This window comes from Elephas maximus, chromosome 5 (assembly GCF_024166365.1).
Source record: "Elephas maximus indicus isolate mEleMax1 chromosome 5, mEleMax1 primary haplotype, whole genome shotgun sequence".
NCBI lineage: Eukaryota > Metazoa > Chordata > Mammalia > Proboscidea > Elephantidae > Elephas > Elephas maximus.
In genome coordinates this window covers 30,214,118-30,229,992 of record NC_064823.1, presented here as the reverse complement: position 1 = coordinate 30,229,992, position 15,875 = coordinate 30,214,118, and the positions used below count along the sequence as shown (strand labels likewise).

General features: G+C 38.2%; 2 protein-coding genes across 6 annotated transcripts in view; one reads left to right on the top strand and one right to left on the bottom strand.

Annotated features, from left to right (window-relative positions):
• Nucleotides 1-9,119, top strand: part of USP53 (ubiquitin specific peptidase 53) — a 66,862-nt gene extending 57,743 nt beyond the window's left edge. For all 5 annotated transcript variants that reach the window (XM_049885422.1, XM_049885423.1, XM_049885420.1 and 2 more), the window contains 2 exons: nucleotides 2,867-2,966; nucleotides 5,553-9,119. In XM_049885422.1, the coding sequence (XP_049741379.1) occupies nucleotides 2,867-2,966; nucleotides 5,553-6,399 (947 nt within the window). In that variant the 3' untranslated portion in view covers nucleotides 6,400-9,119. The remainder of the gene's footprint in view (nucleotides 1-2,866; nucleotides 2,967-5,552) is intronic.
• An 882-nt stretch (nucleotides 9,120-10,001) lies between these two features.
• On the bottom strand, nucleotides 10,002-13,457 carry C5H4orf3 (chromosome 5 C4orf3 homolog). Its single transcript, XM_049885452.1, has 2 exons — nucleotides 13,018-13,457; nucleotides 10,002-11,473 (listed from the first exon to the last, which is right to left on the bottom strand). Coding segments are annotated over exons 1-2 (207 nt in total). The 5' UTR covers nucleotides 13,224-13,457; the 3' UTR covers nucleotides 10,002-11,472.
• Between the last annotated feature and the right edge of the window lie 2,418 nt (nucleotides 13,458-15,875).

The window sequence follows — 15,875 nt, the reverse complement described above, 5'->3', positions numbered from 1 at the left end:
GTATGCAGCAGAAGTGCTTTATGTATACTTCCCATTTCCTAGCTTAGAATACTGAAAAGATGAATAAATTAAGTACATTAATAAAATAAACAAGTTTTACTGCTGCAGCAAACATTTTTAAGTGAAGCTGGCTTTTTTTAACAAGTGTGTGGCAGTGAAGAATACAATCACTAATGTACAGTTTGGTGTCACTGCCTTGATTGCTATTTTACCCATCATTGTGTTTGCACCATCAATGCAAATACCAACACTGTTGAAAAAGACAAATAACAGTATTGTTATGAAACACTGAAAGCATCTCAGGGACCTCCAGGGGTTCCTAGGCCACACTTTGAGACGTGATGAACTAGAATAATACAAGACCTGGTCTTTCATAAATTGTAGCTCTTATTGTTGTGAGGATAAATGCCCAAATAAGAGTATATAATTACTGAAATTTACTGAACTCCAAGGATACTTCAGTGCTTTGGCCATACCTTGGCGCTTGTAACATTTCTCTCAGTATACTGGTGCCTCAGGTGCCTCGTGTTTGGCAAAGGAAAAAGCTCCCTGTAGTCTTTCTGGTCCTCAAATACAATTCACTTGTCTCCCAGAAAGGAGTATCAAAAACTGGGATGGTGTTAGGTAAACTGCTATACAAATTCAAATGTATTAGCTTGCCCTTTTTTTTTTTTTCATCTTCACAATATAAAATAATTTTGAGCTTTTAGGGCTTTTGTTTCTACTTTATAATCAGGAGGCTCTTTTCATTTATAGTTATTAAAGATTAGAGGACTGTGGTGCACTCACAGGTTGTCCCAGATTTCTAAATAGCCAAAAGGCCATTAGAAGAAGAGCACCAATCACCAATAGTGAGTCCTCCATGAATATTACAGCCTTCCATTCAGAGCCTCAACATCCAAGAGGCTCCCAGAGCGTTAGCACATGGAAAATAGCTTTTATTACTTACAACAAGAAGCAGACAGCTTACAACAGGAAAAATTCTGTGATGAGTTGTCCCCCTTGGCTCAAAAGCTGTCTGGGTGATGATGGAAAACTCTTCTTTGCATGCTCCAAGATACATCTTAGGTAGGGGCTCTAGGGCCTTCATTAACACTGATTGCCTCTGGCTCCACTTAGTTAAATGGGCTAAAAAACTGCAATGCGAGCTTCCCCTAGCACCACAGCTGGGGAGGGACCCCAAGGTCCCTTCTCTAGCAATTTTTATACCCCAAGTGTGTGTGCCTCACTACACAGCATGCAATGTAGATTTTTCCCACCTGATCACCCTAGGATGTGGGGAGGGGAGGTGGTCAGCCACCTTGATGACTAGCTAAAGAAAGTCTCTTTTTAACCCTGCTAAACTCAGGCTTCAGAGGGTAGGGATGGGGAGTTGTTTGTTTCGAAGCTTAAAGATGCTACCAGGGGGAAGACCATAGCTGACAAGCCCCTCTAAACCACTGCCTCCTCACAAGGGCAGTAGTCAATTTTTTTTGGAGTCCCTGGGTGGTATAGGGTTGCTATGAGTCGGAATCGACTCGATGGCAGTGAGTGGGTGATATAAATGGTTAATGTGCTTGGCTGCTAGCTGAAAGGTTGGAGGTTCTAGTCCTCCCCAGCAGCCCCTCAGAAGAAAGACCTGGCAGTCTGCTTCCAAAAAATCATCCATTAAAAACTCTACAGATCACAGTTCTACTCTCACACATACTGGGTCATCATGAGTCGGAGTCAACACAATGGCATCAGGCAGTCATTTGTATTAACACTGTTTTAGCTTAGGTAATATTATGTAGGGAAAGATCCAAGTAGAGATGTTGTTTTATTCTAAACATTAATACTGTTAAAGGTTCTCTAATGAATTTTCAGAGAGAAATAGAAGTAGACTTGCCATCATTTATGAGGTGCCATATTGGCCTTTAGGCCTTAATCTTGGCTAGGTATAGTAAAAAAAAAAAAAAGAAAAGGTGGGGGGGATGATTAATTTGGAATCTGAAATCTTTGTAGTGTACTGGGCCTGAATGTAAGAACAATCACATTGTTAATTAGTATTTTTTTCCCCATAGGACTTTATTAAAATTAAGTTCAGAAATTATTTGATGCCTATTATATGTTAAAATTGGAGATAGTAATTGTAAGGGGGGAGGGAAATATGGCACAATGGTTAAGAGCATAGGTTTTTGAATCATACAGACCTGGTTGTGATTTACTAGTTATATAACCTTGGGTAGTTACTTAACCTTTCTTAGCCTGTTTCCTCATCTGTAAAATGGAGATAAGAGTAGTTTCTTTATTAGGTCGTTGTAAACATTAAGTGTGATAATTAACATCAATATCTTAAAATATAATCAGTCAATAAATGGTAGCTAAACAGAGAAATAACATTTTATATATCATTATCCCCTTTCACCCATTTTAATTCAGTTGATCTAACATTCTTGAGAGGTTAAGTATAAAACATACCTTCATTATATAAACAAAACTGAGATTGTGAGGGGTTTAGAGGCTTGCCTAAAGATACCAAACAGTAATTTGTGAATCCAAACTTCAACCCAACACTTCTATCAAACGGAGGATTTTCCCACTTTATCAGTAAAGATTGTGTCTTATAAAGCAGGGGAAACATACACAGCTCCACATAACCCAGTGGGAATAGCCCTGATCTGGCAGTGCTGGCACCATCAAGTGATAAACTGAGGAAGAACTGTTAATTTTGCGTAAAGCATTCAGAAAGAGATGCCGTTTGAATTGAGTCTTGAAGAATTGGTCCTTTGTTATTTTAATTAGATGAGAATTTTCTCTTTATAGAAAACTTTATGTAAATAAGAAGTATAAATGCAGCAAATTCTGAGAGTTCAATTAAATATTTTTTTGTTTGTTTTCCATCCAGGTTTTAGAAAAGACTTCAAGAACTTGGAAGTAGGTTATAAATCTCATGAGTTCCACCCAGAATCATCACATCTGCAAATAAAAAATCCTTTAATTAGAAGGTAATCATAGATATTCAGAAATATTAAAACCTTCTCCCAAAATGCATGTATTATAGGAACTCATTTTATTTATCAGAAGACATAAATACATATTACTACCCAGAAAACAATGAGTCTACAGTATTATGACGTCTACCTTATTGGGAATCAAAAGGGATGTAGGCCGAAGGACGGAGGGCCTACCAAGTGCCAAATACAATATGTGATTGTTTTATAAGAATCCTGATGGCATTCTTATAAGGTTAGGTGATATTTTCCAAAACAGAAAAATTGGGGCTTAGATTAAGTAAATTGCCCAAAGTAATGGAGCTGAGATTTGATTGAGCCTAGCTCCCTTTACCTAACAAAGCCTCAACTCTTTTTAACTCAAAAACACTTGTCCACATAATTTCTATGAGAAAAAAAAATTGTCATAAAATGTTTGCAACATGGTATTTATCTTCACCTTACAAAACCAAACCAAACCCATTGCTGTCGAGTTGATTCCAACTCATAGCAGCCCTATGGGACACAACAGAACTGCCCCATAGGGCTTCCGAGGGTATAAACCTCTACAAAGCAGACTGCCACATCTTCCTCTCATGGTGCGGCTGGTGGGTTTGAACTGCCGACCTTTCTGTTAGCAGCTGAGAGTTTAACCACTGCATCACCAGAGCTCCTTATCTTCACCTTAGAGGTTAATTATTACCTAAATAAAAGTAATCTTGACCAACTATTTTTAATTAGCTTGTTATTCTTATGCAACATACTAACACAATTAAAATATTGGTGAAGGTAATTCAAAAACGGTTGCAGAAGTATGTCAACAGAGAACTGCCAGAAATTCAAGCTGGATTCAGAAGAGAATGTAGAATGACAGATACCATTGCTGATGTCAGATGGATCTCAACTGAAAGCAGAGAATACCAGAAAGACGTTTACCTGTGTTTTATTGACTACACAAAGGCATTTGACCGTGTGAATCAAGTTATGAATAACATTGCAAAGATTGGAAATTCCAGAACAGTTCATTGTGCTCATGCGAAACCTGTACATAGGTCAAGAGGCAGTCATTTGAACAGAACAGGAGATACTGAATGGTTTAAAATCAGAAAAGGCGTGTGTCAGGGTTGTATCCTTTTACCATACTTATTCAGTCTGTACGCTGAGCAAATCATCAGAGAAGCCAGACTATCTGAAGACCAACTCGGCATCAGGATTGGAGGAAGACTCATTAGCAACTTGCAATATGCAGATGACACGACCTTGCTTGCTGAAAGTGAAGAGGACTTGAAGCACTTACTGATGAAGATCAAAGATTACAACCTTCAGTCTGGATTACACCTCAAAATAAAGAAAACAAAAATCCTCACAACTGGACCAGTAAGCAACATCATGATAAATGGAGAAAATACTGAAGTTGTCAAGGATTTCATTTTACTTGGATCCACAGTCAACACCCATGGAAGCAGCAGTCAAGAAATCAGATGACACATTGCATTGGGAAATCTGCCACAAAAGACCTCTATAAAGTGTTAAAAAAGAAAGATATCACCTTGAGGAGTAAGGTGGGCCTGACCCAAGTCATGGTATTTTGCAAGCAAAAGCTGGACAATGAATAAGGAAGATCAAAGAAGAGTTGATACATTTGAATTAGGGTGTTAGCAAAGGATACTGAGTATACAAATCTGTCTTAGAAGATGTACAGCCTGAATGCCCTGAGAAGTGAGGATGGCAAGACTTCATCTCACATAAGTTGGACATGTTATCAGGAGGGGTCGGTCCCTGGAGAAGGACATCATAGTTAGTAGAGGTTCAGTGAAAAAGAAGAGGACCCTCAACAAGATGGATTGACGCAGTGGCTGCAGCAGTGGGCTCAAACCCATAAAACCCATTGCCATCAAGTCAATTCTGACTCATAGCAACCCTATAGGACAGAATAGAACTGCCCCATAGAGTTTCCAAGGAGCCCCTGATGGATTTGAAGTGCCAACATTTTGGTTAGCAGCCGTAGCACTTAACCACTGTGCCACCAGGATTTCCAGTGGGCTCAAATATAGCAATAATTGTGAGGATGGAACAGGACTGGGCAGCCTTTTGTTGTGTTGTACACAGGGTGGCTATGAGTCAGAACCAACTCGACGGCACTTGAAAATAAGAACATGTTATCCTTGTAGCATTGCTTATCAGAATTCCTAGAGTATTGAATTGTTTGCTTGTGATACATTTCCCTTAAGTTCTGTGCTACATTTTATCACAAATAAATGTAATTCTAGTGTTTGTAAATTGGTAATGAGTTTTTTAATTACTATATTTCTAATTATTAGAAAATCTGACTTTGGTAATGATGGATGTTTCTGGCAAGCATTCATGTATTCTGGCGTAAATATTTGGGGTTCGTAAACAGTATACGTTAATGGTTACAAATATCTCCTCTTTTCTGTTATGTTACAAAAATAATATACACTGCATATTCAGAAGTCAGACTACAGGACACGTTTGATTTTTCCCATGCTTTGCATATTCGCATATGGTATTTTTCTTTTTCCATATATATATTTTTTTTAATTAGAGAATTTTCATTTTCATATTGTTTTCATATTTCAGGTCACATGCACATGAAACCAGTGGAAAGTTATTCCCTTCATCCAGTCCACAAATACCCAAGGACCATACTGTAAGAGAGCACATCCGTCAGTCAGGTGAACAGAAGCTTGAAAAATCAAGTGAATGCGAATTTTCTGAGTGGCTTAATATGGAAAATTCTGAGAGAACAGGTTTACCTTTTCATGTTGATGATCATTCTGCTTCTGGAAAGAGAGTGAACACTAATGAAATAATTTCACCATCTCCATTGTGGTCGTCACACACAAGAACTGTTGGGTTAAAGCCAGAAACTGCTTCCATCATGCAGCCGCAAAATATGATGGAACAATGTTACTCTGAGAACTCTTTATCCAGGGAACATGCAAGTCAGTCAGTCTGCAGATCTGATGGCTGTCAGATGCCAAAACTTGTTTGCCAGAATCTACCGCCTCCTTTGCCACCAAAGAAACATGCTGCAACTAGTGTGCCAGAGTCAGAGAAAAATGAATCCACACCTGATGTCAAACTTACAGAGATGTTTAAAGCTAATTCTTTGAGTCTTCCAAAGCACAGTGAAAGTACAGTTTCAGAACCCGGTTTAGAAGTAAGTACATACATAAATGATGAAACATTTCAAGTGAAAGAGTATGTTGGCAACAAACCAGACTACCAGTCCAGCTCTTCAACTCATGATTTTCGGGCAGATGTAGGTGCAGTTGTTGACGCGTTTTGCCAGCCAGAAGTAGATACTGGTTCTACGTGTCCAAGTGAGACAGTTTCATTAACTACCTACTTTTCAGTTGACAGCTGCATGACTGATACATATAGACTGAAATACCACCAGAGGCCCAAACTCTGTTTTCCGTAGAGCAGTAGGTTTTGTAATAATTCACTCTCTCATACTGAAAGAGGGCTAGGACCTGTGTTACATAATAGTATTGGTTCAGGTTGTCCAAAAATAAAAATGTAGCATACATTGCAATGGATAAATGATGGAAATTGGCAAGCTTGAACTTCTCAGAGGCTGTTAAAATGAGAAATAGAAACGTATTGACCATACCTAGTGAGATACAGAAAATGAAAAACATGGCAATTTTAAATTATATATATAATCTTTTTGTGTGATCAACTTATTGAAAATTTTAAAGTTCCCTTTAATAGTTTTGCATGCCTTGAAAAATAGAAAATCGGGGTATGCAAAAGTTGTTTATCATATGCCACAGCAGAATAAAAATTAAATTTGTCCCTCTTTTATGTGGCTTACATACATATTAAAGTAACCCATAAGCATGTATATAGATTTGTAACTATGCTAATTGAAAAATAACAGGTGATGCATTGTCTAGTCAAAGCAAAATTTGCTTTATGAAGAAGCACTTTCTAATGGGTAACCAAAAGAGGGCTTCACCCATTTGTTTTTGACTTCTGTGATAGTCTACTACATACGATCCGTTTAAGTGTCTTAAAAAAAAAATAACCCATGAAATACATAGCATTTGGGGGAGAAAAATGCCTTAACGATTAGCAATTTTTTAATTAAATTCTCAAGGTCAGTACAGAAGAAACTTAATTTTGCTCCTAGAACTTTTATCTTCAGAATGCCTAATTAACATACATTTGATTATTGTATGCAGTAATATTACTTCAGCCATGTAAGCTAAAATAGTTAAGATACTTTAGTATATTATTTATCTTGTTACATTTGTTTCTAATTTTATATGAAATGTGAAAGGTTTTTATTTTGGTTTGGTTTACTTTGGGCTGCTAATAACCAGTGTTAGTGATTAGCGTAGGGCCCTCTCATTGCGAATGTCACTGTGACTGCCTGAAATTCCCCAGCTAGTCTCACCTGATTATAGGTTGTCAATACAGTTTATAGATTGTCATATTCTTGAAACTGTAAATCTGCCTGGGTTTCCAGATTAAATTTCTGCCATTCATATAGAGGGTTTAATTTTAATGAGATGTCTTAGTGAGTGCCCCTCCTTTTTTCTACTCTAAATAACCAGTAACTTTACTCCCAGTTTTATGTTCATGGAGAGGGCTTTGTTTAAAAAAAAAATGAATTTTCCATTACTGTATGACCTTACAAGTGAAAATAAGTTATTTTAATGCCTTATTTCATTAGTTGCCATTTTATTCCATACTTATACTAAGCTGGTCTTGAATAGTTTTATATTATCTATTCCAGAGGAGTAAGAATTACAAAATCAAAATTATTATTACATTCATCAATTGATAAACTTCATAGATAAAAATAATTTTATAGAGTAAACTAATTAGTAAATTTAATATCTTGACTGATTCCATAAAAAATATTCCAAAATGTAAATGATTAAAAATGAATACTTTTAGATAAATAGCAAATAATTGCATGTAAACGTTTGACCTCACCCAGTTAACAAATCTTGGCCAAATTTTGTCTTCCACTGGTAGAGAATTTTCAAGTTTTTAATAGACTTTTCTAACAGTAAGGTGATTATTACTTTATAGTTTAGTTTAGAAATACTTGAATACCAACTAAATTAAATTTTATCCTTTAGGAAAGCTTGTTTTTAACATAACTTTTAGTATGGAAGGCTTGTAAATATTGTAAAGGTTGTAAAATTGTATTTGAAATGTCAGTGTATTTAATTCCTGCTTTTTTATGAGTCGGAATTGACTCGACAGCACTGGGTTTTTTTTTTATAACAATGTAAAATACTAGACAAATAGGTTTACATCAGGCATTTTAATAGCTTTCAAAAACCTTCTGTTTTTCTTTTTAATTTCTATTTGTTCAAGATGTCCAGTTGAAAGTATATTATTATTTGGAACATTTAAACTAATTTCTGATATTTTAACGGCAATCTTATAGTTTCATCTTTTCAACTCACAGTTGAAGTTACGAACATCAAACAGAAATGTCCAGTTGATACCTCCTGAATTATGTAACAGTACTAAACAAACTAGAAACTGACTGTTTTTATGTGGATTCAACACTCCAAACATAGATTGAATACACATTTACTACTAATCCTTCACATGTAGAATTTTGACTTCTAAGGTGCCTATTTATTTTTATAAGTGTTTTCATCTGGTTATTATTATGAAAATTTTGTAATGCAACCAATTGTGTTAATGCTCAGATATCTTCAGAACATTATATTTTCATGTAAAACTCGTTTCTTCTGGTTCAAAAAAAAACTAAGATAAACAGATTTTTAAGTTAATATTGTTGGACTTGACTTTGAACGTGGGAACTGTGTCCTCCAAACCACTCCCCCTGCCCCAACATGGATTATGTATTGTATGGAAAATGTAAGTCAATTTAAAGTTTAAGGTACTTGTAATTTCACTGATTATAAAATATTATCACAGGAGTTTCCTAACAGTGAAACTCCAGCAAGGTCTAAAGCGTAGCTCCTAGAGGATTCAGCAAACGTTTTCCGTAAAGGACTAGAGAGTATTTTGGTCTCTGTAACAACTGTTCAACTCTGCCATTGTAATGTGAAAGCAGCCATAAACAACACATAAATGGACAGTTGTGTTCCAATAAAACTTTATTTATGGACACTAATATTTGGATTTTATATAATTTTCATGTGTCGAGTTTTTTTTTTTTTTTTTTTAATCATTTTAAAATCCATTCTTGGTTTGCAGGCTACACAAAAGCAGGCAGTGGGCAAGATTTGGCCCGTGGGGTCCATAGCTTGATGACTCTTGTTCCTAGAGCACCATCTAGTTTAGTCTCACTGACCCTAAATATCCTGTTGTCGCCGTATCTAGTCCCATGCCACTTGAAGTTACTTTTTAATTGGGCTAGTTACATAGAGCTCTTGACATCCTAAAATTTTCAAGCTAACATACCCCTAAAAGGTGTTTTATCTCAAATAACTGGAATAATCGTTTCACTCACATGAAATTTATCAGATTAAAATCACACTGATGTTAATTATTTTGGTGTCTGTGTTTGTTGTAGCAAGTCTGCCAACGTTTTTTGGTGTCCATTTATCCAGTTCTTAAACACCTTCAGTTGTGGGCACTAAGCAGGCACTCTACTTGAGCTGGCACAGTGTGGTAGAAGGTGCAGCTTCCTAGCTGTATTCATCGTCTGCAGATGCAGCCCTCATCATTTCCAGTCATGTCACATTAAGATCTCTCCATCCTAACTGTAACAGAAATCTGCACAATATTTGACAGTTACTGGAATAGGCTGATTTTAGGTTCAAAAGGTATAATAAGAAGTCTTTATGTGTGACCTAGCATTAAGCTATATGGGAACTGCTTTGAACTGATCTAAGTCATTTTGGTCATGTGTAACTGTTAGGTTCTTTAAGGTAGTAATAGCTGCCAACAGTTACAGGTAGGTGAGTGATCCCATTGCTCTTGAGTTAATTCTGGCACACAGGCACCCTAGTGATAATGGGCCTAATTCCCTCACAACCTCACTACCAGGAACTTGTTAGAATAAAAGCAAGTCAGACCAAATTCAGCTATACAAGTAAACATTTATTAACCTAGTTTTTAGCAAACAGAACAAAAGATTGTACAACCTGCTTGGTAAGCCTCAATCAAGTCCCAGTTCTGTGCTCTAGATACTTCAACCACACCTTGCATAAAGGGTTCTTTAGGCAGATGCAACAATACCTGGAAGTTGTAATTGTTAACCTTATAGTCAGCATTAAGCAATCAGAATCCTCCAAAATCAATCTTGGACTTGACTTTAGCCCTAAGCATCTCTAAAAGGTAGATTATGTAGAGCTTACTAGATGTTACACCCTGTCTCTATGGGAGGAGAATATCCCCAAAATATTTTAGCCAATTCACATATATCAAATGTCACTAATTCCATCAATGAGAGCCCATTTCTGATATCCCCTAAGGCTAGAAGAAGTTGTTTCTGAAGTCCTTAGAGTAGAGCTGCTTTGGGAGTGTGGCCTTTTTGATTAAACGCTAGCTAATCATCCCCTGGAATGTAAATTCTCATTAACTAACATGTACTTAGATAAATTAGATTGTAAACTCCATTACAGCAAGGATTTTTGTGTTTTGTTCACTGCTATCCCTAAAACACTGCCTGGGCCACAGTAAGCACTCAAATTATCTCCTGAATGGGGAAATACTACCCAGCACCTGCTGAAGTATTTAAGTAAGTTACAGATATAAAAATCAGGCTTTGGTCACAAGCATCTTTAATATAACCACAACAGGAAAAAATAGTTCTGAAATACATGGTCCTATTTTAGGGAACTCAATGGTTTAAAAAGGAAAAAGAGGAGGCCTCCAAGTAAGAAAGAGGACATAAAAGCTACTCTTCCAATACTGGGTATTACCTACTTTCTCTTAAGTTTGTGTCCATCAACCGTAACACATCTTTTCTTAACACAGTCCTACTTAAATCTAAAAAACTCATAGCCGATACCTTGTGGGCCAGCAGTTTCTGTTAAGCTTTCTGTTATTTACAGTCTCTTAATGCATCTTAAGAACACCTTGTTCTTTCTCTCCAACTCCTGTCCTTGCTTTTGACTAATTTACTTTTGAATTTATAAATAACCTCACCATGTTTTTATTTCACCATATTATTTGCATTCTATTAAACCTTGACCAATCATTAAAATATTAAACAAAAGAATGACTATATTTGCTAATTAATACACTAAGCCCTTAAGTACAAATACTTTTCTATTTAGGCCCTGTAAAGCCATCAAATGTCTGAAAAGTTTTTAAACATGAACAAAAGGGTCTAGTTTTAAGAATTTAGTTATGAGTGAGATCACTCCCCTTTTAATACAGTCCCCAAATGAATAACAGAATGTGTAAAATGAAAAGAAAGTCCTTTAGGAGTCTGAAATTCTTCTGCTGCACAGTCCTGCCTGTCTTCTTTATTCAAGAAGTTTGTGGTCATTTTCAGAAGCCACTCCAGAAGCCAACTTCTTAATTTAGATACCAGGCAAACCAGTCTGTAAGAACCAAATATTTGTCAGCAATGTTTCCTTTTCCTTCCCACTTGAACACTTATATCAACTGCTGAAAATCTTCATTGTTCCAGAGTCACTTACCCATTACCAAATGATTTACATATGAATAAGAGCAAAAAATAAAAATGCCTATATTATTTCTTGTAAGGGATTCTGGAGCTAAAAATTCAGGTCTTAAAAAAAAAAAAAAATCATCATACTTGAGGTATCACTACCAAAAAAGGGGGGGGGGAGGGTGGAAACTCTCCCTTTACAAATGGCTTGACAGGACTTTATGGAAAGCCCGTCCCTTCCATTCTCTCCATTCAACCCTCTGCTTTCTAACTTGCCACATCATCCAAGATCAGAGACAATAGGGCCTGAAATACAATAAGCTTATGCCCAAATGTTTGCCAAAATTTGTGGATAGGAGGCGGGGGAACAAGGCAGTGATTAGCTATCAAGGAGTGCAAATATCAGAAGTAAAAACTCCAACTGAATATAAAATCTTGGACACATGGTACTCATAAGCATGATGACTTGAGAGGAGACAACTGACAGGAGCTAACATAACGAGTGAACAATCAACTCTAAAGTCTAGGAGAGCTGTTTAATGTCTAAATGGGTGGCACCGCTTTTCTTCCACAGGTCCCCCTGCTTTATCTTACTGCTTTGCTTCTGAACTTGTAGCTTTTCCCTGATTATCTGAGTCCTTTGCCCCTCTTTTTGTTTCATCACTGCCTCCTCCATTCTCTAAGTTCCTTCCTTTTATCTCCTGTCACAACTGCCTTTTCTCAAAGTGGTAGTGAAAATGGACGGCATGGATTTAAGGTATTTTTTCAAGTGGAATCTACAGAATTTTGTGACTTGTTGGTGTTTTGGGATGTATGGGTGTGTGTAAGAAAAGGGCAACGTCAGAGTTCCAGAGTTCTGGCAGAAGTAACTGGGTGGATAAAGTTGCTATTTACTTTCCGTACACTGAAACACTGAAAGAAAAGTACACCTGGCTAGGAAGTTAAGAGTTCAATTTCCGACATGTTAAGTTTGAGATACCGTCCTGGACTGCTCGTGGTAAAACAGCTGTATAACAATCGCTTTAGTTGAGCACTTACTACTGCCAGTCAACATGCAAATCGCTCTTAAATAAATCACTACCTTGTTTACCCTTAATACCCATCTGACCCGGTTATTCAGTCTCAAATCGTAGATGAGAAAACAAGGTTCGAGTTAAACTTCCCCAGTTCCATAGCACAGGAACTCAAACCCAGCTGGCCTCATTGCAGAATATAAGAAGAAAAAAAATTATGAAGCCAAGTATCCTCCACATTCCTTTAAAGACCCTCCACTGAGGTGCCAGGGCAAGGCACTCACCCCAGTCCTCTAAACTCCCCAGCCACCCGACTCCGCCACTGTGTGACCTTAGACATATACAAACCCTCTGGAACTCAGTCCCTACCCCCCGCCCCCGCACCTCAAAAAAAATATTGTAGGTGGTCTCCAACCCCCTCACCACTTCAACAAGCTATGGCTTCATTCAGGATACTCACCAGGGCATAAAATATACGAAGAAAAACACCACCAAGTCGAAAAGGATGAAGAGCCAGACGTCTAACCAGTAGGAGTGTTTTGGAATCCCGTTGGGCCCGGACTGCGGCTGCACATGGCGGCTCTGCTCCTGCCTCCCAGCCTCGCTCAAGCCTCGCCGCTCCCGGAGACCGTCCCGTTCATCCGCAGCCTCCGCGCCCACCTCCATCTCGATCCCGCCGCCGCACCGCAATTCGAGCACCTAGAAAAGCCCGTCCGCACTTCCGCGTGGGCCGCGCCGGAAACTGGATCGAGTCGGCCCGTCTGCGCTATCCGCTGCTCCGCTCGCCCCCGGAAAGGACTCTGTGCCCGCCACTCCCAGCGCACAGGCGCCACGCCCGCGGTCGGCTGCCTCCGTGACAGCGGGCAGGTGGCACGGGCTCCACCCGGAAGCAGAAGGAGCAGGCCCGTCCACTTCCGCCCTGCTGCGTTCCGCCCCTTATCCTGGTGTTTCAGGTTCCGCTGGAGAAATACCTTCTCTCAGGACCGGAAATCACCATCGTGTTACGTGCTTATCAGGTGATGGTCTCCGCCCTGGAGCTACTTTTTGTCACCTCTCCATATTCCTTGTATGTCCTTATTCCAAGGTTTTAAGGAGTCCTGATATCGCAATAGTTAAGCACTCGGCGACTAACTGAAAGTTAAACAGTTCTAACCAACCAGCCGCTCTACGGGAAAAAGATCTGGCGATCTGTTCCCGTAAAAATTAAAGCCTAGGAAACCCTATGGGGCAGTTCTACTCTGTCCTGCACTGTTGCTATGACGAAAAGCAGCACCACCACCGAGGTTTTGGGAAGGCACCCTTGCGTGGGTTTGGTACGGTCCCTAGCATTTTACACAGTGCTAATGAAGTAGACGTCATAATTACAAGCAAAACATAAGAATTCTGCAGGTTAGTGAATTTAAGAATGATTCAAGGGTTGGGAAGTGTGATCCCAGCCAGATCAGAATCTATTACAAAAAAAAAAATGATTGGCCATAGTCCCTGGATTTTCCCTGGTACCTCAGATTTCAGATATTCTCTCCACTTGTCAGATTATGCATACTGAATTGTCCAGGAGGCATAAATGTAAAATGGTTCTATTAGTAGGATACTAGTGAATGAAGACTTGACTTTGTTGTGTTTTTAAATAAACTCATTAAATAGTCATGAGACTCGTTGAAGTGGGGATCACTCCATTTTACAGAATTAGAAAATGAAACACAAAAGGAGCAAATTGCCCAAGGTTACTAAAGAATGATAAAGCCTAAAACTGACTAAAATCCAGCATTCCTAATGCTATTCTGCAGCTGTGTCACCTTGCTTAGTTTGCATCCAAATCAGTTGTCAGATAATAAAGACAAACATAGTATACTACGTTTTAAGAAAGATACTAACTGTCCTTTGCTTTGTAGGTTCTGGGAATGAGAATTAACTAGATCGTGTGATGTATCCCAAATTATCTGCTGGTTAGAAAAGACCCTAATTTTAAGTGACATTGAGACTTTACAAAAATTAGAGGAGGCAGGCAAACTGTCACCCCTACCTGACATGGAAGCATTCTCACTGGAAATTCAAGATCAGTTCTTTCTGATTAGTGGTATGTTGTTCACGTATGCCCACGAGTTGATCCCGACTCATAGCGACCCTATAGAACAGAGTGGAACTGCCCCATAGGGTTTCCAAGGAGCGATTGGTAGATTCAGTAACATTATTCAAATTGTTAGTGTAGAAGTAGCCTGACACAAACCAGAAAAGTTCTGAAATGGTCTTAAACTTGACCTTGGCAAAGAGACACATGCTAATCCATGAGTGGATGTTGGTAGTATAGTTGAATCTCCTCAGACAGGAAGGTCTGTCAGACTTGGAATAATGCAAATAGGGAGGGGCCATTTAGATTAATTTCGATTGGAAGATCCTATCATTTCTTCAGACATTACCCCTAAAAAAATCCTATTGATTTTTTTATTCCATATAATGGACAGAAATGAATTATAAGCAGTTTAATTTCAGAGGAATTACCTTACCAATATTCAGGTGTACTCTTAGCAACTAAAGAGTTTAGCATTTTCCCAGTCCCGCTGATTGTTTCTACTTCACAGTTTCAAGTAAAAAATATACACCGGAAACTACAGACTGAATTGTTACACTGCAGCTGTGTTTCAACACATTCATAATACCATCCTCAGAATTATTCTGATTGGGGTACAGTAGGGAAGATAATGTCTGGGAGTGCCGTGGCTATCAAGCCAAAGACAGTATTTTTAAGACGACATTACAAGTCTTCTGAAGTTCAGATGATGTAAATTCTCAGGAGGGAAGTGGTGACTTTATTTTTGACCTAAGGTAATGCAGATTTCTTTAGGCAGTTGTCAAGCCAGTATGTCCATATGATAAAGCACCTTCCCAATCATCCTAGGAATTAAATTATATAGAGTAACCTTTCCAACAGTAAAGAACCTTGTTTTTTTAATAATCATCTGGAAACATAAGTGTTTATCATAAGTAATCTCTTTCTTATCTTTCCTCTATCTTTTTCTCCTTTCCAAATTGGATGCCTGTCCCAACAATAAACTAGTTGATTGGTAGATCAAGTTATTTTGTTCTCTTCCATCATCGCTGCTTTACATACCTATGATAGTTTTCTTTGACAGTTGTGCTACCTTCATAGCTAATTGCTGTTTGTTGCAGCTTCTCTTTTATCTTCATTTTGGCCCTTAGCAGTTCCCATCTCTATACCTTGCTATTAATCTGGCTCCACCCTACATCGCCAATCTGGTGCCCAACAAACACCCTTTGCTTCTGCCAGATTGCTTCCATCCATCTTCCTCCTAGAAACTA

Excerpts from the sequence above, each read along its gene's own strand:
- C5H4orf3 (XM_049885452.1), bottom strand. The coding sequence starts at position 13,223 with ATGGAGGTGGGCGCGGAGGCTGCGGATGAACGGGACGGTCTCCGGGAG.